General features: G+C 44.2%; 1 protein-coding gene across 4 annotated transcripts in view; it reads right to left on the bottom strand.

The window, feature by feature from the left end:
- The window catches only part of ZNRF1 (zinc and ring finger 1), an 89,498-nt gene extending 66,689 nt beyond the window's left edge, over positions 1-22,809 (bottom strand). For all 4 annotated transcript variants that reach the window (XM_040253558.1, XM_040253555.1, XM_040253557.1 and 1 more), the window contains exon 1: positions 22,081-22,809. In XM_040253558.1, coding sequence (XP_040109492.1) covers positions 22,081-22,504 — 424 coding nt within the window. In that variant the 5' untranslated portion in view covers positions 22,505-22,809. The remainder of the gene's footprint in view (positions 1-22,080) is intronic.

Consider the following 22,809-nt stretch of genomic DNA (forward strand, 5'->3'; position numbering starts at 1 on the left):
TGGGTATCTCCATGCAAAAAGACTGAAGGTGGACCTCCACCTCACACTACAGATAAAAATCAAGAGATCAAAGACCTATCACTATAAAACTCTTAGAAGTCAACACAGGTAAATCTTTCTGATCTGAAATTAGGCATATAGGAAACAAATGAAAAAAACAAATCGGGCTTCATCAAAATAAAAAACTTGTGTGCCTCAAAGGACACCATCAAGAAAATGAAAAACCAACAGAATGGGTAAATTTTTGCAAATCATGTATCTGACAAGAGATTAGGATCCAAAATACATACAGAAAACTTACAGTTCAACAACAAAAAACAAGCAATCCAAATAAAAAGTTGTCTAAGGACGTGAATGGACGTTTCTCCAAAGAAGATATACGAAGAGGCAACAAACGAGAAAAGATGCCCAACATTCTTGGAAGTAAAAGTGGAAATGAAAGTCGCGCAGTCATGCCAGATTCTTTGTGACCCCATGGACTATACAGTCCACAGAATTCTCCGTGACAGAATACTGGAGTGGGTAGACAGTTCCCTTTTCCAGGGGATCTTCCCAACCCAGGGATCGAACCCAGGTCCCCTGCACTGCAGACAGAGTCTTTACCAGCTGGGCCACCAGGGACATCCCCCAGCACCCCTGGGGAAATGCAAATCAAAACCACAGTGAGATACCACTTCATAACCACCAGGACGGCTGTTATCAAGAAAACATAATAACAAGTACTGGACAAGATGCAAAAAAATTAGAGCCCTCATATACTGTGGGGGAGAATATAAAATGGAATATTTCATTTGGAAAACAATCTGGAGTTTCTCAAAAACATCAAACATAGTTACCATATGACCCAGCAATTTCACTCCAAGGTATATAACACTGGTGAAATGAAAAGACATATCCACACAAAAACTTGCACCTGAATGTCCCTAGTAGTACTGTTTTTAATGCCGCCAAAGTGGAAACAATGCAAATATCCATCAACAGATGAATGGGCGACAAAGTGTAATATGCTCACACAATGGAACACAGTACGGATACACACCACAATACGGATGCACCGTAAAGACATCAGGCTAAGTGAGAGATGACAGGCACAGGGTCACACACTGTACGGTTCCATTTTATTACATGTCCAGAACAGGCAAATACACACAGTGGAAAGCAGATTACTAACTGTCTGGGGTTGAGGCAGATTGAGAGAAATGAGTTACTGCTAATGGTTACAGGGATTCTTTTGGGGTAATGAAAACGCTCTAAAATTTATTATGGTGATAACTGCACAACTCTCAATACACTAAAAACCACTGAATTGTACACTGAAAATCTGTAATCGGTGTGGCATGCGAACTACATCTCAATAAAGCAGTTAAAAAAATAGGTCGAAGGAGAAACTGAGCTAGACAGGTAAATTTTGGAGTTGTCAGCATATATACAGTATTTATAACCAGTATTCTCAAAGACTTCTCCAGGGTTTTGCTATACAAAAAAAATGAGAAGTGGTCCAAGGACTACGCCTCCATTTTCTTCAACACTAGAGGGAGAGTGATCAATGAGAAGCAACAAGAAAATTAGGTGAGTGTGGTATCCTGGAAGCACGTGAACCAAGTGTTTCAAGGAGACCAACCTGTCAAATGCATCTGGCTTTCCTAAGCTGAGTACTGAGATGCAAGCACTGACGGAGCTGACATGAAAGTTCTCAGTGACCTTGAGAAGAACAGTTTTGACAGAGAAGTGTGGACAAACTCACCTGATTAGAGTGGGTTCAAGGAGACGAGAAGGAGAAAAATCAGAGAATCAAGGAAAGAGGGGTTTTTCTTTGTTTTTCGGTCGTGCCAACATGGGATCTTCCCGGACCAGGGATCAAACCTGTGCCCCATGCAACTCTGCCTGGCTCTTAGTAAGCCATAAAGAAATGTCTGCCATTAGCGGTATTGCTTTACATACTACTGTAAAGATTGTGCACGTTCCTTATTTTTAAAAACTGCAATAACCAACAAAAAACAGACTGTTATAAAAGGACAGTCTACTCAGTAGGGCAGAGTTCAAAGACTCAAGTATGAAGCCTGGCTCAGGCTCAAGTCATTACAGAATTCTTCCAAGTACTTCTCCCACTCTGCTCCTGTCTCTCCACTTCCTGGGAACACGGGAGAAATAACACGTGCCGTCCAATAGGGCTGTGAGCTCACAGGAACTCCATAAACATTAACTGTGCTGTTGGGTAATGGGTTCAGCTTCAACTGAAACTCAATTTCTAAGTTCTGTGCCAGCTTCCTGCCCACATAGGTGGCCTTGATAGTCATATGGGATAGCAACATCTTTAAAACACCACCCTAGGAAAGGGTGTTTTTTAAATTTAGGAACGTTTCACATGTCCATTTAAAAGAGACCAGACTTCTACAGTTCAAATGAGATGCCTGGTTACTGGTCATTTTATTGCTCCACATGTCACTGGGAGGAGGAGAATCAGTTATGCACCTGCCTGTCGCCTGACAGACTCCTCTGTGGGATCCCACCACAGTGTCGGGTCCCAGTGGGTTGCTGCAGGCGCCACTGGCATGCTGCCTGTATGACAGTTTGTTTGCAGAACCCCGAGGAAGCAAAAGCACCCGCCGAGTGCAGAGCCCTGAGATTAGCTGCCTCACACAGGCCTGGCTTGAAATGTTTCCACCCTGGCCCCCACCTGTTGTTTTCTTTTAGGGCAGCTCAGATTGTGCATCCAAGGTAAAAATTTCTTATGCTCTAAGTCCAGTTACTGGCAGAACCAATTATCGCATCAGAAGTAAAATTGGGAAGAAGCCGTGAACTTGGGAACAAGCGGAACATACTCGGATTATTTCAGAATTAAAGGCTGGGAGAGAGTGGGGCCCTGTGAAGCCTGCTGCCTGGAGTTGTCTACTCACCAAATGCTCTCGGTGTTTGGTGCTGAGCTCTGGGTTCTTTCTAGTTTATAATTTAATTGCTCTACCGAGAACAAAGTAAATTTATAGGAAGGGCTATGTGATCTTTCCCTGTGACATCCTGTTAACAACTTACAGTGAAGGAAATCTGACCAAATGGAGAGGCACGGTCTCTAGCAAAGAGGTAAAAGGGTAAAAGCTCTTTGGGGGCCAACTTCCTGGGCATCCACCTGTGACATTATGAGTTCACTCAAAGAAGCACAACAGCTGGAAAGGGGAGGGGGAGAGATCAACTTTGAATAGGTTCCCCCTCCACAGGCACAAGTTTCTGGAAATTATAACACAGACAAAAACAAAACAAAATCTAGGAGTGACATGGAACAATGAAGAAAAAATTAAATGAAAGACCAAGGTTGTGAAATGAGATAAGCAGAATGTGATTTCTTTCTTTTTAAACATATTAGTCCACAGGGGCAAGCAAAAATCTGGAGAAACACTTACCAAAGAGATCATAGAGAACTTTCACTTTCTGTATCATTGTTTGTATTCTGATTATTTCTGTGACAGGGAAAAAAAAAAAAGCCTAGGAAGAACTTATGCTTCCAGCTTTGCTTGAAATACAAAAAAACTGCTAATCTAGAAAGCACAAGTCCATTCACTTCCGTTTCTGCCCAGCGCCTATTAGTTCATCCTCTGCAGCTTCTTCCATCCTTTCCAGCCTGTTATAGGACGTTTCCCTCTTTTACAACCTTTTTTCTTCTAGAAATGCTGTGTCTGAATTCTTTCTAAACCTCTCCCAGTCATCTTACAAGCTATCTTTTTCTTTCAGATTAATTTCTTCCAAAAAGTCACCTCTAAGCTAGTTTTGCCAATCCTACAAAATCCACCAGGATGAACTAGTAAGTAATGGATTCTTTCCCATAAAATTGCCTTTATCTTCACCTCTAAAATTTACATCCTTTTTTCATATGTGTGTTCACTGAACAACTTTTATTTAGGTACCTAGCAACAGTTAGAACTGGACATGGAACAACAGACTGGTTCCAAATAGGAAAAGGAGTACGTCAAGGCTGTATATTGTCACCCTGCTTATTTAACTTATATGCAAAGTACATCGTGAGAAACGCTGGGCTGAAAGAAGCACAAGCTGGAATCAAGATTGCCGGGAGAAATATCAATAACCTCAGATATGCAGATGACACCACCATTATGGCAGAAAGTGAAGAGAAACTAAAAAGCCTCTTGATGAGAGTGAAAGAGGAGAGTGAAAAAGTTGGCTTAAAGCTCAACATTCAGAAAACAAAGATCATGGCATCTGGTCCCATCACTTCATGGCAAATAGATGGGGAAACAGTGTCAGACTTTATTTTGGGGGGCTCCCAAATCACTGCAGATGGTGACTGCAGCCATGAAATTAAAAGACGCTTACTCCTTGGAAGGAAAGTTATGACCAACCTAGATAGCATATTCAAAAGCAGAGACATTACTTTGCCAACAAAGGTCCATCTAGTCAAGGCTATGGTTTTTCCTGTGGTCACGTATGGATGTGAGAGTTGGACTGTGAAGAAGGCTGAGCGCCGAAGAACTGATGCTTTTGAACTGTGGTGTTGGAGAAGACTGTTGAGAGTCCCTTGGACTGCAAGGAGATCCAATCAGTCCATTCTAAAGGAGATCAGCCCTGGGTGTTCTTTGGAAGGAATGATGCTAAAGCTGAAACTCCAGTACTTTGGCCACCTCATGTGAAGAGTTGACTCATTGGAAAAGACTGATGCTGGGAGGGATTGGGGGCAGCAGGAGAAGGGGACGACAGAGGATGAGATGGCTGGATGGCATCACCGACTCGATGGACTTGAGTTTGAGTGAGCTCCGGGAGATGGTGATGGACAGGGAGGCCTGGCGTGCTGCGATTCATGGGGTTGCAAAGAGTTGGACACGACTGAGCGACTGAACTGAACTATACCACAAGCCATGCATACTCCAGATAGAATTTTAAAAACTTCTCAACTACCGTACCTAGCTCATAATAGGTACTCTGCAATCAACCAGAACAATGCTCATTCTCAGAATAGCAAACCTCAAGTTCAAATCCTAGCAAACAACAGGCTTAGTCTCACACGCCAACTCCAGCTAGTTAGTCTGAACTGGGCACCTGAGCACTGTGTTGAGGATGCTGAGTGCTTGCAGCCTCCATAATAAAGACTGAGTATGTTTTGGGGTTTTTAAATATTTATTTGGCTGCGCCAGGTCTTAGTTACAGCATGTGCGATCTTCAGTTGCGGCATGTGGGATCTAGTTCCCTGACCAGGGATCTATTCCCGTCTGCACTGGGAATGCAGAGTCTTGGCCACTGAACCACCAGGGAAGTCCTGTAAGGTATGTTTTCAGCAGTTCTTTTTCACAGGCCAAAAACAAGGTTAGGGTCACTGGCTCTTTCCCTCTCTTTACAACCTGCAGGGGCCAGGCTAGTATGACCCACGTTGTTCTTAGTTTTGGTCTATCTTGAGTCCAGTCACTGCGAAATGGTGCTAAATTTGAAGAAGGTGTGGGTGTGCATATGTGGTGGGTGTGCATATTTGAAGAAAGGAGGTGCCTCTTTTCTTGAGAGTCCTGAAGGTTCTATTGCAACTCACAGGAAAATGAGATGGCAATTTAGGGGGGTGGAGAAAGATGGTTTCATTACAAGGAATTTCCAATCTGAGTCAGACTTCAAGTGGTAAGACCTTGGGCTGGTTTTCTCCATTCACAACCCATCTTCCCTATTCTCAGTTTAATCACAATTGCATACAATCAATAGACCCATGCGGTAATCGTTTTCCATGTTCCCCGGGGTTTATTCAACATTAGGTTCATTTCACTTCTCTACTCACCCTCTCCCCATGGTACCGAATTACAGGTGAGACAAGTAAGCTTGGGTTTACCACTTCACCCCGTAAATCATCCTCAGAGCGCAACACCCTTTCTGTATTCTTTCCCCATACTGACAGCCATACGTGACCAGAGGCTACTATACTGGACGGTGCAACTACACCAGACAGAAGAAAGGGAACATGTCCAGCCTCATGGAGAAAAAAAATGGAAAGCCCTAAAAGTTTACCCTGTAACTTCCCTCTGCATATCCCGAGGACAGAGAAAGAGGTAGGTCCTCTACTGCCATAGAAACAGACCCCGCCAGCGCTGTGGGCCCCCAAGAGGCACAGTGCCCAAAGCCTGCCCTATGTGACTCAGGAGGCACTCTTCCTCTGGGAGTAGAGAACAAAATGAAGATGGGCTTCCAGTTTCCCTAGCGTTCACTCAACAGTATGATGCCACTGATAAGGCTTTACGGAACTTCTGAGCAGGAAGAGAGAACAGAACACAGCTAGCTAACCCCACTGATTTTCCCAAAGAGAAAAACTAGAACCAGAAAAGATGATTTACTGGTGAAAAAGTCTTTTTACACAATTGAAGGAAAAAAGTAAACAACCTACAAGGAATTTAAAATGTAGTTCAATGAAACATAAAACTCAATGAGCAGGTTAAAAAAAAGTAGGTAAGAAAGAATTACTATACTGAAAGGTCAGTCAATCAGTGCTTAATTATGTTTGACTCTGCGACCCCATGAACTGCAGCCCGCCAGGCTCCTCTGTCCATGGGGATTCTCCAGGCAAGATTGCTGGAGTGGGCTGCCATGCCCTCCTCCAGGGATCTTCCTGACGCAGGGATCAAACCCAGGTGTCCCTCATTGCAGGCGGATGCTTTACTGTCTGAGCCACCAGGGAAGCAATAAGAAAGAGCGCAGCACCCAGAAATACAGAGTTGGAAAATATGCAACTGTTTAAGAAACACAAAGGATAGAAAAAGGTCCGATACATGACTTCTGAGATTCTCAAAAGCAAAGACGGGAGACAATAAAACAAAGGCAAAATATGAAGGGATACATGGCTGAGTACTTCTTGTACATTTTGAAAGACATGAACTCTCATATTCAAGGACAAAAAGCAAGCAAGAAATATAGAAATAGATCAAACCCTGGACACACAACAGTAAATTTGCAGAATACCAGGAACAAAGATTATAAAGCAGTTAAGAGAAAACACAAATTAACTGTTTAGAGCTGAGAATCAGAATTCTCAATTGCAATATCAAAAACTAGAAGATAATGAAATGGAATAACATGGCCCAATTGCTGAGAAAAAAATTACTGCCAAAACAGATTTTTATACTCTGCTAAATTATCACTCAATAGTTACAGCAAATAAAAACTTTTTTTTATTTGCAAGCAAAAAAGGAGTGTTTAGGAACTTCCCTGGTGGTCTAGCAGTTAAGAATCCACCTGTCAGGACTTTCCTGGTATTCCAGTGGCTAAGACTCTGCGCTCCCAACACAAGGGGCCTGGGTTCAATCCCTGGTCAGGAAACTAGATCCTACATACCACAACTAAAAAGACCCTACACTCCAAAATTAAAACCTGGCAGTCAAATAAATATTTTTTTAAAAAAGAAGAAGAATCCTCCTGTAATGCAGGAGACATGGGTTCGACCCCTGGTCCAGGAGCCAAGACCTCACATGCTATGGGCATTTACCACAGCTGCTGACCCTGTGCTCTGGAGCCCATGTGCTATACCCACTGAGCCTGCACACCACAACTAGTGAGCTAGACAAGTGCCCAGAAGCCCGTGCTCTGCAACAAAAGAAGCTACCACAAGAAGCCCATGTTCACTGCAATTAGAGAAAGCCCATGTGCTGCAACGAGGACCCAGCACAGGCAAAAATAAATAAATAAAAATTTTATGAAGTGTTTAACATATTCTCACTGAAAAAATGTAATGCCTACCTCTACAAGAAGGGAATTAACTCAGAAGGATGAAGAATGATGAAAGAAGGAACAGGAGGCAAAAAATCTGCTAAGCAGGTGGGTGACTCCAACCAAGCAGACATTATCAAATAAGAGGCTAATTCTAGAGTGCAAAAACAGAATGAAGTGGAATTAGAATACTCAATATCAACGATGTTTAAGACAAACTGTGGGTTCTTTTTTATTTGGGAAGAGAGAAGTGATATTAATTTAACATTAGATTATTTTCAAACATGCAGGCCAAAAATTTAAGAGTAGCCTCTAAAAGAACTGAAAGTTCCCAAATGGAGATAACGAAAACTTATATAGTAGAAGGAAGGAAAGCAGAAAAACGCAAACAAAAAACATGATATATAACACGAAATAACTATATATAGTAAGATATTAAATTAACATATAGTTGTATTCCCAGTATTTTTAAAATGAATTAAATTTGCCAATTAAAAGTCTCAGATTAGCTTGAAAAAAAATCTGACTATCTGTCATTTACAGAAGATACATCTAAGACATGAGGACACAGGGACTGAAAATAAAAGGACAGGAAAAGATACCAGCAAACAGTTACAAAAAGAATACTGACATTAATACCAAACAAAATAGACCAGAAGAAAAAGTACGTGAAATAATAAAGAAAAACAATAAAGAAAAACAATCTGAATAAATGCAAGGGAAAATCTGATAAAATAGCCATTTGAAATATTTAATTTAACAAATTAAAAACACAAGGGAATTCACCTTTGAGGGAATGAAGGCTATCCAACAAAAACACAGACAATGCTTTTAATGCAAGAAGCACTTTCTTCACTAGGAGGAAAACAAGAATGCCCATGGTTATATAGATTCAAATAAACTCTTTAACACAGGAAGTTGTCAGCAATCCTAAAGTAGGAAAGAGGAGTGACACACAAGAGAATTAGAAAAGAAGAAACAAAAGTTATTATTTACCAATGTGACTCGCTTGGATTTTCTCTGTTGATGCTTTCCATTAAAACTATTAGACCTACAAGAGTTCAGCAAGTCTGCTGAATATACCAGAAACCTGAAATAGTTATAAAAACATTTTAAATAATACTTACAGCAATAACAAAAACTATAAGGTACCTACAGATGAATCTAATGAAAAAAGATTCGAGCTCTTTAGATAATTACTCAGCTTTACCCAGAGACATTAAGTAGTTACTTTTACTGATCACTTACCATCCTCTGGGCACTGTTTTGAGAGAGGTGGATATGTCAATAAGCTCAATAAATTGATACAAAGTACATATGAAAGATATAATTATTATAAGCCTCACTTAACCTTAACCACCACCCCACACTGCCTCTCCCAAGAAGGGGTGTCTCGTGTGCACTGGTGATACACTGGTAAGCATAGTTGTCTTCCAGGAAGGGGTGTCTCACTGCAGGCATCCCCCATACAGGAACCTCTGACTCGAAGTCAAGTCTCCAAAAGACATTCTCAGGTGATACTGAGGCAGACTTGACCGGAATTACCCAGCCTCTAGCTGTCTTAAGACTCTCAACTGAAAGCAAGAAGCCCCTCTTTTAGCAGAGATCACAGCACAGCTCATGGGAAATAGACGGGGAAACAGCGGAAACAGTGTCAGACTTTATTTTTTGGGGCTCCAAAATCACTGCAGATGGTGACTGCAGCCATGAAATTAAGAGACGGTTACTCCTTGGAAGAAAAGTTATGACCAACCTAGATAGCATATTCAAAGGCAGAGACATCACTCTGCCGACTAAGGTCCGTCTAGTCAAGGCTATGGTTTTTCCTGTGGTCATGTATGGATGTGAGAGTTGGACTGTGAAGAAGGCTGAGCGCCGAAGAATTGATGCGTTTGAACTGTGGTGTTGGAGAAGACTCTTGAGGGTCCCCTGGACTGCAAGGAGATCCAACCAGTCCTTTCTGAAGGAGATCAACCCTGGGATTTCTTTGGAAGGAATGATGCTAAAGCTGAAGCTCCAGTACTTTGGACACCTCATGCGAAGAGTTGACTCATTGGAAAGGACTCTGATGCTGGGAGAGATTGGGGGCAGGAGGAGAAGGGGATGACAGAGGATGAGATGGCTGGATGGCATCACGGACTTGATGGACCTGAGTCTGAGTGAGCTCCGGGAGATGGTGATGGACAGGGAGGCCTGATGTGCTGCGATTCATGGGGTCATCACAAAGAATCGGACACGACTGAGAGACTGAGCTGAACTGAACTGACAGCACAGCACACACCAGGGGAGCAGAGACTGGGGCCTGATTACATCAAATCACATAAGGACACAGACCAACTCGGGAGAAAGCAGATCTCCATGTGAGGCCCAGCCACCCCTTCAGACATCACGTCACTTTAACGTCATGTGGTTCTCCCATTCCTAGCAACAGATCAATGTAGATTCCTCAGACTTGAGATGCTTCATGTATTAGGACTTTAAGCTGCCTTGCAAAGTCAAGAACTTGGTGGATATTCAACTACTTAAGTCTTTCCAGTAACATTTGAAAATTCTGGCTAATGGAAATGCAACATTTATTCTGCATTTTGCAACTTTTCTATAAGTCTGCTGTTGCTGCTGCTGCTAAGTTGCTTCAGTCGTGTCCGACTCTGTGCGACCCCAAAGAAGGCAGCCCACCAGGCTCCCCCGTCCCTGGGATTCTCCAGGCAAGAACACTGGAGTGAGTTGCCATTTCCTTCTCCAATGCATGAAAGTTAAAGTGAAGGGGCTCAGTCGTGTCCCACTCTTGGCGACCCCATGGACTGCAGCCCACCAGGCTCCTCCGTCCATGGGATTTTCCAGGCAAGAGTACTGGAGTGGATCTCCTTTGGCTTCTTCTATGAGTCTGAAATTATTTCAAAGTTTAAAAAAAGTAAAAAAAAAAAATTCTTTTATCTGTTGGGTCCATTCCCATCAGGTTCATGGGTAGACGCAATTTTATATAGACGGCAATTGATAAACTCAACGTAAAACTCCAATAAATATCCTAACAGTTCCTTCCCCACAAAAGCTGTCAAAGCTGATTTTAAATTTTATATGGAAGCAAAAAGCACCAAAAATAACTAACCAGTTTGTGTTGTTTTTATTGTTGTTGTCTGTAACATACAGAACTGTTTATTCTGCTGCTTACAATACAAAGACATAGGGAAATGTTATTGTTTGTGCAATATAGTAGGGGAAAAATTTTGTAACTGCCCACTAGGGTCAGTTTGCCAGATGTCCTGTCACTAAGAAAAACAGCTATAAACAGAGCAGTTCCTGGTACTCTGTACTTCATTTTGCTGATTCTATCCGGATTCCCTTCTTTGTCCCCTAGAAAGCTTTATTTAGACAACACAGCTTTGAAAGAGAATAAATAACAAGTTGAAAGGATTTGCCCTTCTACACAGCAAGACAAAACTACAGTAATTAAGAAAGCATTAGCCCAAGGATAGACAACTTGGCCAATGGAACAGAACAAAAAGCCCAGGAACAAACCTATGCCTGGAAGGAAACTTGATTATTTGGATAGAGGTATTTGGAAACTTGATAAAGGTAGCTTTGCAAATCAGTAGGAGAAGGCTTTACCATTCTTCACTTGCTGTTGGGAGAGATGACTATTCATATGGAAGAAGGAAAAGATATCCTTATCTTATCCCATTCAAACAACTTAATTCTCCATAGCTTAAGGACTGAAATATGAAAGACAAAAATTCAGAAACTTTCAGAAGATAATGTAAGATATCTCTTCTGACCTCAGGGAAAGACAACCTTTCTTAAGACACAAAATGCATAAGCCATGAGGGAAAACATTGGAATATTATATTAAAGGTAAATTAACCAAAAGAAATGCAAAGAGAATAAAGAGGTAACCCAAAAACTGGGAGACAGACATCTGTATAACATATGCTTCAGATGTGTATCTGGGAACAAATGAAACAAAAACACAAATTCATATTATATGGACTACCAAGAAAAGGAGGAACCATCCAATATGGATGGTTAAAAGACATGAACAAGCATGATAATTAAAAATACACTAGCATATTAATTTCCTATGTATATAAATAACAAAAATCACAATGATACACCATCTCACACTTACTAGAGCTTGCCAAAAATTCAAGTATAACAATATCAAGTTTCGGCAAGAACATGGAACAAGTGAATATATGCTATCTGGGGAGTATAAAATTGGTACCAGCACACTGGTCATCTACTGGGCAGTATTTAATCAGGAGTTGGAGCATCTTGATGAGCCTATGGACCCAGCGATCTCATGACTAAGAATGTACTCTAGAAAAACTCTCACTCAAATATGCAAGGAAACAGCAAAATATTCTCAAAGTAACTGAAAATAACTTTAATATCCACTGATATCCAAGAGAATGGATGGGTAAACGGTGATATTTATGCTACAGTCATACAATAGAGAAGAGCAGCAAAGATGAACGTGTTAGAGCAGCAAATAGGACAGTGGATTTACAGGTCTCAAATCCAATCTTGAGGTATATCTATAGACAGAGATATAAAAAGATGAGACATTATGAAGTTTAAATTGAATGCTGTAAATACTATTTTAGATAGAAACAGGGAGTAAAAAGTAGGAACATATATAGGATGATCAACAGGAGAATCAGGGCAGAGGTTACCTTTGGAAAGGGAAGGAGAAACCTATGAATCCCGTGAGGTCCATACAATTACATCTATAATGTTCTATTTACTTATCTGCTTGGTAGGTTAGCACATTCTCTCTTGAATGCCTGAAACAGCTCATTTTTGAAAAGATTCCAAGAGACAAGAATTCCTATTCAGAGTCACACTATTTGATTTCCTAAAATATGCAAGTGAAACCGAAACTGAAAGAGCACAAAGCCCTGTGACCCTTCCATCTTGCAGTCACAGGGCTGGGGCTTCACAGAGTTCATCTCATGTGAATGGACAGGAAAAGGAAGGGTCAGGCTCCAGCCTGGATCCCATGACAAGATGTACCCTGGGGACCCTCCAGGAAAAGAGAGCAAAGTTATTCCGCTATTTTATAAAAGTGATAATCATTTTTTAGAAATTGTTTTGAACTCTTTAGGGAAAAGGTATTTTGTAATCATGCCATCAATTAAAAATATTGAGCCCCACTATATCATCAAAGAGAAATTTGAATTCTCAGAACAGAGGTTCCTACTGGTTTTTCCTTGTTTGAGCAAGTTGGTTAAAGTCGTCTCTGCAGGATGTATCTATAATCCTAGAGGCCTGGATACCTTCAAGGCCCACAACTCGCCCTCCCAGTTCCCTGCTTCTGCCCTTTTCTCTTAGTTATTGCTGGCTCTTAGGCATCAAACGCTGGCTTCCTGTTCCCCCTCACTGAGCTCTGGAGACTTGGAACTGGTAAAAGGCTTTGAAGAAAAGTACAAAGCCAGGAAAACACGGAATGGAGACAGCTCTGACTTTCCAAAGGAAAGCAAATCTCAACAGTTGTAATAACCTTTCAGACTTTCCTTCGTCTGTAGCTTACATAAGACGTGGTTCAGACACGAGGACCGAAGAAGTACTGTTAAGTCACTCAAGTTGGAAACGGTGAAAACTCGGGTTCTGGCGGGCAGAGAGGCTGAAGACAGGCATTCTGGATGTTGGTAGTATAACCCTGGCTTGTTCTAAGTCTCGGTGTCTCTAGCATCCCCTCTTCACCATTCCACAAAGACACTGGCTCTAGGGTTCACAGAGTGTTATTCTAAGTGCTTATTAGACCTGAAGTCTTACGAGCACAGACCCTGTGCGGATCCTCTCTGTGTGAGGCCGTCAGCGCCAGGCGCCATGCCACCATTTCACAATGTGGAAAAAGCAGGCATGCTTGTGGCTTTTACGAGACTCATCATTAGGACCACAGTCATCCCTTAATCCAGAAATAGTGTTCTAGTACACAGTCTCAGGCCCTCTAACCCAAGGAGTCTGCTTCATGGTCCTTTTACACTACGATGCTGTTTTAATGGAGAGTCTGAATGCTGAAACGCCAGCCTCACTGGTCAGGGCACTGTGACAGTTCTCTGAGCACAGGCCTTCCCCGTTCTATTCTGCTGTCCTGCCCTTTGAATTCAGGGCCTCCTGTCAGCACGGAAAGCACCAAGAGTTCTGATATGGCAGCCCTTTGGCTATGTTCGACCAAGGGATTTATCTTCCACAACCTACTCAAATCCTCCCCCAATAGCTACCAAAAATTCCCCTGGTGAGAAATGCTATTATGAGAAGGAGTGGCTGCTCTGTGACTCACACTGTTTCATTAAAAAGATTTTTTTTTCCAAACAAATGTTCAGTAGAAGAATCCAAAGGTTTTCCAAAGCCACAGCAAAAACAGAACAGCGCATAATACTATTTCTCAAAGGTCTGCCACTTCATAGGAGATTCCTATACCTCAAAATACTGGAGATACTTAGATTCACTATTCTTTTACATTGCATTTGGCCTCTGCATTTGAGAGGAGGTAGGAAATGGGGTCGCACAGAGTTGGACACGACTGAAGCGACTTAGCAGCAGCAGCAGGAAATAGATGGATTAAACATAGCCAACATGACTGGGCTTGTTCAGATATTAAGATGGAAGGCAGCTAGCTTGCAAGCCAGTCCTGAACACAGGCCTTGAATTTAACCAGAGTTCATCAGGGCCACTGGCTGCAATGGTATCAGTCTTTCAGCCATTCCTGACAGGACTGAGGAAATCTAACATTACATTTCGTGATGCTTATTACAGTAGTGGGCAAGTGCTGTCACACAGTTTCCCTGAAAAGCTGACTTAGATGGTGCTGTACCTTCGAGGGCATTAGAAGTGTGTATGATCTAAAGAGAATACAGCAATATTACAGAACACTCACCTGTATTTATGGTGGACCAAATGCTCCATCGGTTCAGACTGGAATCCCTAGGGCTGCCTCAAATCCCTGCAGGACTCCTGGAGCACTAAGGTGGGAATCAAGATAAAGAATCCTGACAGCTTTCTCTACGGAAAAGCACCATCTCAGCAGGGGTGGGGGATTAGGGGTGTTCTCCAAACACTGGAGAAATGTGGGCAAAATGACCAAGCGGGCTAAGGTCTCGGGGGTCTCAGCTTTGCATTCTCCTCCTACCTCTGTCTCAGATGGTGTGGGCGACTCCAGATTTAAATTTCTCCACATGTTAAAAATCAACTTCGACCTTAAAAGACACTGTACAATACAGAGGTGACTAATGACAGAACAACTATTTTTGAAGCATGGCTTATTTAATTACATTTTGTAGAGGGCTGAAGGTATGATCAATAAGCAAGCTGGAGCCATGGTAAAGCGAGTGTAATTCACCAAAACCAAGAGGCCAAATACACGGAAATGCAAGGAGAGGTTTCTCCAAAGATTATCCTTCAGAGACTAAGGGATCACCTCAACAGCCAAAGTCTATATAAAGTCTTTCAGCATGGAACATCGTATATTCTTTACTTTGGGTTAAAAAAAAAAAAAAAAAACACCTCAAATATAAAACAGATTTTAAAATTTCTGGGTGAGAAATAACATTTTGGTCACCAGCACCGCCTTCAAAAATAACTTAAAACAGCACTAAAGTGTCAATGTTGTGGAGCTCACAGACAAACACAAGACCAAGGAGGAGAAACTCTTACTTACATTTCCTTAAGTACGTTTTGGCTTAGGATAAATTTCACAGACATGGGTTAAAAGAGTGGTGAATAAGGCACAGTGAAAACAGTGTTCAGTGACCAGAAAGAAAAGAGGCTCTAGGGATGACAAAGATACTGAAAGGCAAAGCTAATTTCAAAAAAATGTTTTTCTTTTGCAATTTCCATTGAGAAGAGGACCGCTCATGTTGGCACATATGAGGAATTTCTTCTTAGTAGGCGCTTGACTGGAAACGCAAAGAACAGATGACCTGCCCCAGCGCAGAGGACTGAGGAAAGAAGGGAAAGTGTGAGCCAAGGGCAGGCAGGAGACCATCCCTGTAGCACCTCATGGGCAAGCACGCAAACCTGCCTGTGTGTTCAACAGGGGAACGAAGAAGGAGGCCAAATCTGCCACGGGCTGCAGTATGCAGACTCTCTCTCAGAGGAGTGAGGAAGCAAAAATTCTTAGAAAGAACAAAGTAATGCTACTCACCTTCACCACAAGTATACATGCCCGGCACCCAGGGACACTGGAAGCAATCAGTCTCAGTTGAATAAATCAATGTCTCAGTTCAACAGATCTACACATACAGTTTCATACTTTGTCAATTAAAAATTAAAATGAAAAAGGTGTTTTGTCCACGTTAAAGTCTGGATTTATCCTAAGAGCTTGACTTGTCTAGCTTCCAGGCTGGGGATAGAAGAAAGAGGATGTAACTCAGGAAGCCCTCCTGCAGCACAAGCAGCTAACAGCACACACGCCTCCAGAGAAAAAACCAGGGGAGGAGGAGCACGGAGGAGGGGACCCTGCCCCAACCACCTTCTGTTCGGAGCAACTGGGGACCAGGGCAGACTGGCTGAGGCCTGCCTGCAGGAGAAAAACGCTTGGTTCCGCGTGAGAGAAAATGGGCAAAACCTGAACAATGCTCTTGCTGGATGGCTACACCCTCTGGGAGCAACAGAAGACAAGAGCTGTGTGGATTCCACTCGGGAATCTAGTTTAGAGATGCTGAAAGGGATGAATGCATAAGAGAAGCATTCGGAGTTCTCTGGGGAGAGAAAAGTTAAATCCATGGTAGGGGTGCCTTTCATTTATAGAGGGTATTCTGACTACATTTTTAGAATCATTTGTGACAAATTCAGGTTCTACTGAACTCTGGGAGCTGCATTTGTTAACGAGGCTCTGGAGAATACTGGGCAGAGTCAAGTTTGCAAACCCTGTGAACCATTCACAGAAATCAGGAGAGCTTGGCGTTCGCATCTGCCTCCTTCTCACTACAGATTTGGGAGTGCACTATAAATTCTTACCATGCCTCCTCTAACTTTACAGGGCGCAGCCAACTCCTCCTTCCTCTTTACTCCCAGCAGAGCAAGGCTGTACTCTCAATTCCAGCAACTCCAGGGAGATCTCAAGGTAAACAGTCTCACCAGTCTATAAAGTACCCCAGCTGCTGCTTTAAGATTCAACTTGGTTCTTTATTTGCTTCACACTTGAGGGTTGTTCTTTAGGTTATTCACTCACACCCACAACTCACCCCTTATCCATTCAACCTATCAAAATCAGGAACCCAACTGTTGGTTTCAAGGATAAACATGTAACCTTGTGAGGAAATAAAGGTTCAGAGGTGAAAACGGCCAGGTCTCATACTCAAGCCTACACCCACCGTCATCACTAGGAACCATCTGATTGAGACAGGCCAGGACAAAGCCTGGAAAAGAGACAGACGAAAATTTGTAAGCATTCATTGCAAGACTAGTAACAGGATTTAAGTTTTGGACTAACTTCGAAATTTTGGTACCACAACCTCAGTGACCTAGTCATTAAAAACACCCCCTACTTAAGGGTTAGTAAGAGCGAGACCAAGAGCCCATTTAAGTTACCACCACTTCCCTATGACATTTCCCCCAATTTTGAAACTGTCAAAATTGAAGTTTAGTTTTAAAATTGGGTTTGCTAAAATATAAGTGCCCAATAAACTTGGGTTGAATATCATATCTGTAAAAAAAAAGCATGTTCCTTTTCCCAAAAGCAACTAGAGTTGCATTTCTGGTAAAGAGTGGCTTTGGTTCAGAGAGTATTCCTTGTGACCTATTTGGGGTGCTGCTGCTAAGTCGCTTCAGTCGTGTCTGACTCTGTGCGCCCCCATAGATGGCAGCCCACCAGGCTCCTCCATCCCTGGGATTCTCCAGGCAAGAACACTGGAGTGGGTTGCCATGTCCTTCTCCAAAGCATGAAAGTGAAGTCGCTCAGTCGTGTCCGACTCTTAGCGACCCCATGGACTGCAGCCTACCAGACTCCTCCACCCATGGGATTTTCCAGGCAAGAGTACTGGAGTGGGTCGACACTGGTGTGTCTCTGTTTAATGGCAAAATGTATACATCCCATAACAGAGTGAAACCACTGTTTTTTTGCAACATCTTTCAAACCCCAATGAGGAAGAAGTAACTGCAACCTTCAAGAAATGATCTTCTCCTCAAGGGAACCCTACTTTTCTTTTATAGCAAACAAGCCCTCATGGTAACAGAGAGCTAAAAACTCTGCTTTGTAAAAAGTCTTCAAAAAAAAAAAAAACTAGTCTTCATTAAGAATAGAACTTTTGCAGGGCAAGGACTCATCCTGCTACTTGGAGGCCACAGAATGGTTTTCCTTCTCCAGAATCCATGGAAAGGACCATTACATCCAGCACACCTAGAGTGAGGCACAAAGAGGCTTTCTGATCTACTCCAATGGGATTGGCAACTCTCTCTATTTAAGAATAGAGAAGATCAAATCACTTGAGAACCCCAGATTGCCAGCCAACAGAACCCATGAAATATCCTGCTGGCAGGTTCAAAGACTTAGCAAAAGTCACCTTCTACTGGCCCCTTTGATGGCCTGGTGACAAGAGAGAACAGTTTAGTTTCCTGAACACGCACATGTATACACATATATGACTAAGAAGGCAGAGGGAAATCTCAACGACCGGCCATTTTATACTCAGGCCCCGGAACCGGGCAACCTCTTCCTTCCAACATGCTGGGTCTCTGTATTTCCCCCCAACATTTGGCAATCTGCATTCTGAATTAAACGGGACTATAAAAAGATGACCAGACCTCCAGAATACCACCCAGACAACCATTAGAGGAGTAAAAAACCTTATAGCAAAACACATTTTAATGTGGAAAAGAAGGGACTCGGACTCTATCAGGCGGCTCTTCTCAAATGGCATTTGTTAACTACAGATGGCCCCCTCAATACAGGTCAGATTTCAGCAGAGGGCACTTGCTTTCATTCTGGACAAAGAGTCCCCACGATTCTCTCTGCCCAGCAGATTCTGAGGAGGTGAAAGAAGGCAGAGAACTACAGAAGTGACCCCTGTAAGATAAGAACTTCCCACGGCAAGTTACTCGGCTTTCGTAAACAGCCTCTCGTGAGGCCACAACAGTGACCCGGTAAGGTGGGCAGAGCAAGTATTATCTTCATTTTAACAGGTGGAGAAACGGTTGACTTTGAGGTGAAATGACTCACGTGCACAAGGTCACAAGTCAGGCAGTTAAGGAGCAGCCCAAGCAGGAGAGGAGCCCAGCCCTCTGACAAGCAGGCCAGTGAGATTTCCACAAGGTTCCCCAGCTTCCTTCTGTTTTAGGATGAGAGGAAGCAGAGGGTAATGGCTAAGAGGTCAAATGGATTCTGACGCTGGCAGGCCTGCACTGCAATCCCAGCTCTGCCTCCCATTAGCTGTCCGGCCTTGTGGGACAGCTAATGTGTTCCTTAACCTCCCTCTACACCTCAGTTTCCTCACCTGTAAAATAGGAATAAAAACATTTTACCTCCTACTGTTACAGTGATGAGTAATGACATGATGGACATACAGCATTCAAATTCATTCACTCAACAAATATTTGTGCCTGGCACACAGAGTGTAGGAGTTACAACAGTGATCAAGAGGCACAGTCTTGCTCTCATGGAGTAAAAATTAAGATGAAGTAAACAGAAAGAGTAAATGGATAAATAAGGTGTGTTAAGTGCTATTAAGGTAACAGGTGAGTGATGGAAGAGACTGACAGGAGGGAGGCAATTTTTAAGAGTGGTCCCCGAAGAGAAATTTAAGTTAAGCCTCAAGGGATCATAAAAGGTTATCCATGTACAGAATGGAAGGAAAAGCATTCCAGGCAAAGGGAACAGAGTGTGCAAGCTAGGGTCACAACCCTGGCGAAGGCAAATGTGACTGCCATGTATCCTCACAGGATTTGGGGAACAACCTTTACAGGCTGTTATCTGTATTTTAAAAATAACAAAGATAAGACTTAAAAGAGGTGAGGTGTCTCGTCCACGGTCACAGCTCCTGGGACCCTAGCATTCTGCCCCTTGACACAGTGTCAGCTCAATCCCTCTGAGGAAGCCTCATGCTCAGTGAACTCCCCTACTTCACAGACAACTGTTTTTTGTGCTCATGAGGAGATCCAAAAGCACCTTGCAAACACAAACGACATCACAACTTCCAGACATCTAGTCAACCGTGCCCTGAAATCCTTACTCCTCTGGCTCCTCAGACACAAGAGTGAGAACTGCTGGGACCTTACCCAAAGGCCCCATGATGGAAACAAGTTTCTCGTCTTACAGCAAGTGAGCAGCAAACAAGAAAGGAAAGGGATGTCCTGGAAGGAAGGGCTTGTGGCCTGTTTCAGAAGGCGAGAGAGAACCAGCAGTGCAGAAGAAGAGAAGCATCAAAGTTCCTCTCAAATGAGCTGCACAGGAAAAACTAATTATTTCACTTGTATAAAACAACAAATCCCTAAGGCAGTGGTTCTCAATCAAGCCCCAACCAGGAGCACTCTGAAATTTGTGGGGGTGCTGAATGGGCAGAGCCCGGCATGTTCAATGCCTGCAAAGGCCAGGATGGCCCTATGATGACCATATTACCTGAAATATTAACAGCAGCCCCCCCCCACACACACTTCAATGTCAATCCCTCAAGGGATTAATATGCTTCAACTTTTCCTGTAGTCCCTGGTTCAGCAGCTCTTCCTAACCTCTAGCTGGAAAAAGAAAAAAAAAAAAAATTAAGGTTTTACAGCTGAAGAGTCTAAATTTTAGAATCCGAATACAAGTTCATAACTCTGGCATGGAACCTGGTGATGGAATAAGGAAAAAGAACTTTCTGGTAAAAGACAGAAAAGAAATTTGAGTGGAAAAAGGGAACTCCTACTCTAAGATTACATTCCTGCAACACACAAAATTCTACCTGTGACTTTTGAGAACTGTCTTATAGTGCTTTTCTGTTTAAACTCAGACACTAATGACAGCTCTCTTAAAAATTTAACTACAAGCCCCTCAAAAATACACCTGACCCTTTCTGGACCAAATTTTATAAGGAAGATTACTAAGTTTAAGATGTCTACAGCTGATCAAATGATGTCTGAAAGTGCCAGAGGCAATCACACCCTACATCTCTTCAGAGCAGTGTCCAAATGATATCTAGAAGTCTGTTCAGGGATTAAAATTCCATCCTAGAAATTAAAAGCCAGTTTCAAGGATTACCCTAAATTAGTCACTATTCCTTCCTAAAACTCATTTCACAATCAGTTTAAAGAATTGAAAAAAAAATTAACATTATTTCCAGAAATAGAGATCCAAAGTGTCTCCCCTATTTCACAAGAGCAAGCAGTGATCCAACAGATAAATCCTCCATAGAGCAATCTTTCTTCTACACAGTATCTAAATTTTCTGAGTCGCCAAAAGGAGTCTGAATATGTTAACTTCTTTACTCCAACTCACCAATTAGTAAATAGCGGCCCCACGCCCCTTCTGACCAATTTTCTGGAGGCCTAACCTGGTTTCTCAGGTTAGCTAAGCAGACAGACCTGTTTTCCTCCAGAAGCTCGTGCTGTGTCTTCTCTGCCCTGCCAGAGTCTAGGAAATCCTCCTCCAGCTTTTTGCTGACCTGTCACCAGAAGTTCACAAAATGAATTCATCCAGGTCCTTTGACTCCTCCTTTCCCCCTGACATGTGCCAAGAGCAGTGCAAGAGAACTGCCATGTCTTGGTCACAAAAAGATGCAGAATGCCCAAGCACTTTAGCATGGAGGAGAAGAAAGAAGATGGAGGGATCCCAGAGTCACGGAGCCAAGGCTGCTACTGCACGCAGCACGGGTAACCAGAGCCCCGGTCCCGCAAAGCCTCCCAGGGAGGCTCCCTGGCTGGGCCCTGCGACCAGCAGGCCACACCTGTCTATGGCAGCAGCCTGTCGGCCGCTCCATTTTAAACCATTCAGATTTCCAGCACAGCCGCAAAACTGGGCGCCCACTTCTCCAGCAAGAGCAAGTGCCCTCATCCAAACCCCGCTTGGCCCCAGTCTTCTCTTCACATCCTTTGTCTGAGGTGCTCGGTCCAACCGGATCCCTTCTGTGTTACCGGTGCGCCCAGCACAATGCAGCAGTAACAGAAAGGAAGCACGGAGCCGACTTGCGACCAGCCCGACTTCTCGGAGGACAGGGAGGCCAATGAATGAGACTTCAACAGGCATCCACAAGTGAACCAACGCCTGAAGTCCTCACACACCTGGCTCTCCTCGGCCTCTCAGAAAGCCTCATTTCTAAAGGGTGGGTATTCCATTCATCCCTTGGCTTCGGGAACCAAGGGGACGACAGCCAGATCCAGGTCGCGCACTTTACCTCCAGACCTTTTGCGTGCACGCGTGCGAAGGTGCGGGGCACCTCGGCGCGCCCTCCCTGGCACCCCACCCTCCGAGGCCTCCGGCGCCCGCGGACTCACCACTGTGCGAGCTGAACCACCGGGGTGCGATGTGCAGAGGTAGAGCATCCGCCAGCGAGGCTCGGGAGCCCAGGTACAGCATCCCGTCTCTATGGTGACCGCCACCCGTCTCCTGGTAACCATTGCCGTGGGCATAGGTGGAGTCGGACGCCGATCCTCCGCTGCCGGGCGCCCTCTCGGCGTCGCCGGCCCCCCGGGAGGCGGGGGTGTAGAGGCCAAAGGGCACCCCGCTGGCCGTGCTGGGGTCCATGCCCATGCCCGCCACGGAGCTGACCGAGCGGCTGCGGAGCCCCATGGCCCCGCCGCCCGCCCGGTAGTGCCCGAAGTGGGGCGCCCCTCCCGGCGGGGGCACGGCGCTGTCGTCGGTGGAGACCCCCGGGAAGGGGCCGCGCGAGCGGGCCGCTGTGCTCTGCTTGCCGCCCATGCTCGCCCGGGCCCCGGCGGGGCGGGAGCCTGCAGGCCGAGACCCTCCCCCTGTCCTCAGCGGCGGGGGCAGGGCTGGGCGGGCATACGGGGGAGCAGAAAGGAGACCGGAGGCGAAGGGGAAAAGAAGGAAAAAGAGAGGACCCGGGCGGGACCCAGACTACGGGCTGCAGGCGTCCCGAGCCCGGCGCATGATTCCCCTCACGGTCCGGAGAGGCGAGGCGCGCGGGCTCGGCGCGCCCCAGGCCGCCCCCGGGCTCCCGAGGGCCGGGCGCCGCGGGGAGGAGGCCGCCCGCCCGGCAGCGG

This window comes from Oryx dammah, unplaced genomic scaffold (genome assembly GCF_014754425.2).
Source record: "Oryx dammah isolate SB20612 unplaced genomic scaffold, SCBI_Odam_1.1 HiC_scaffold_13, whole genome shotgun sequence".
NCBI lineage: Eukaryota > Metazoa > Chordata > Mammalia > Artiodactyla > Bovidae > Oryx > Oryx dammah.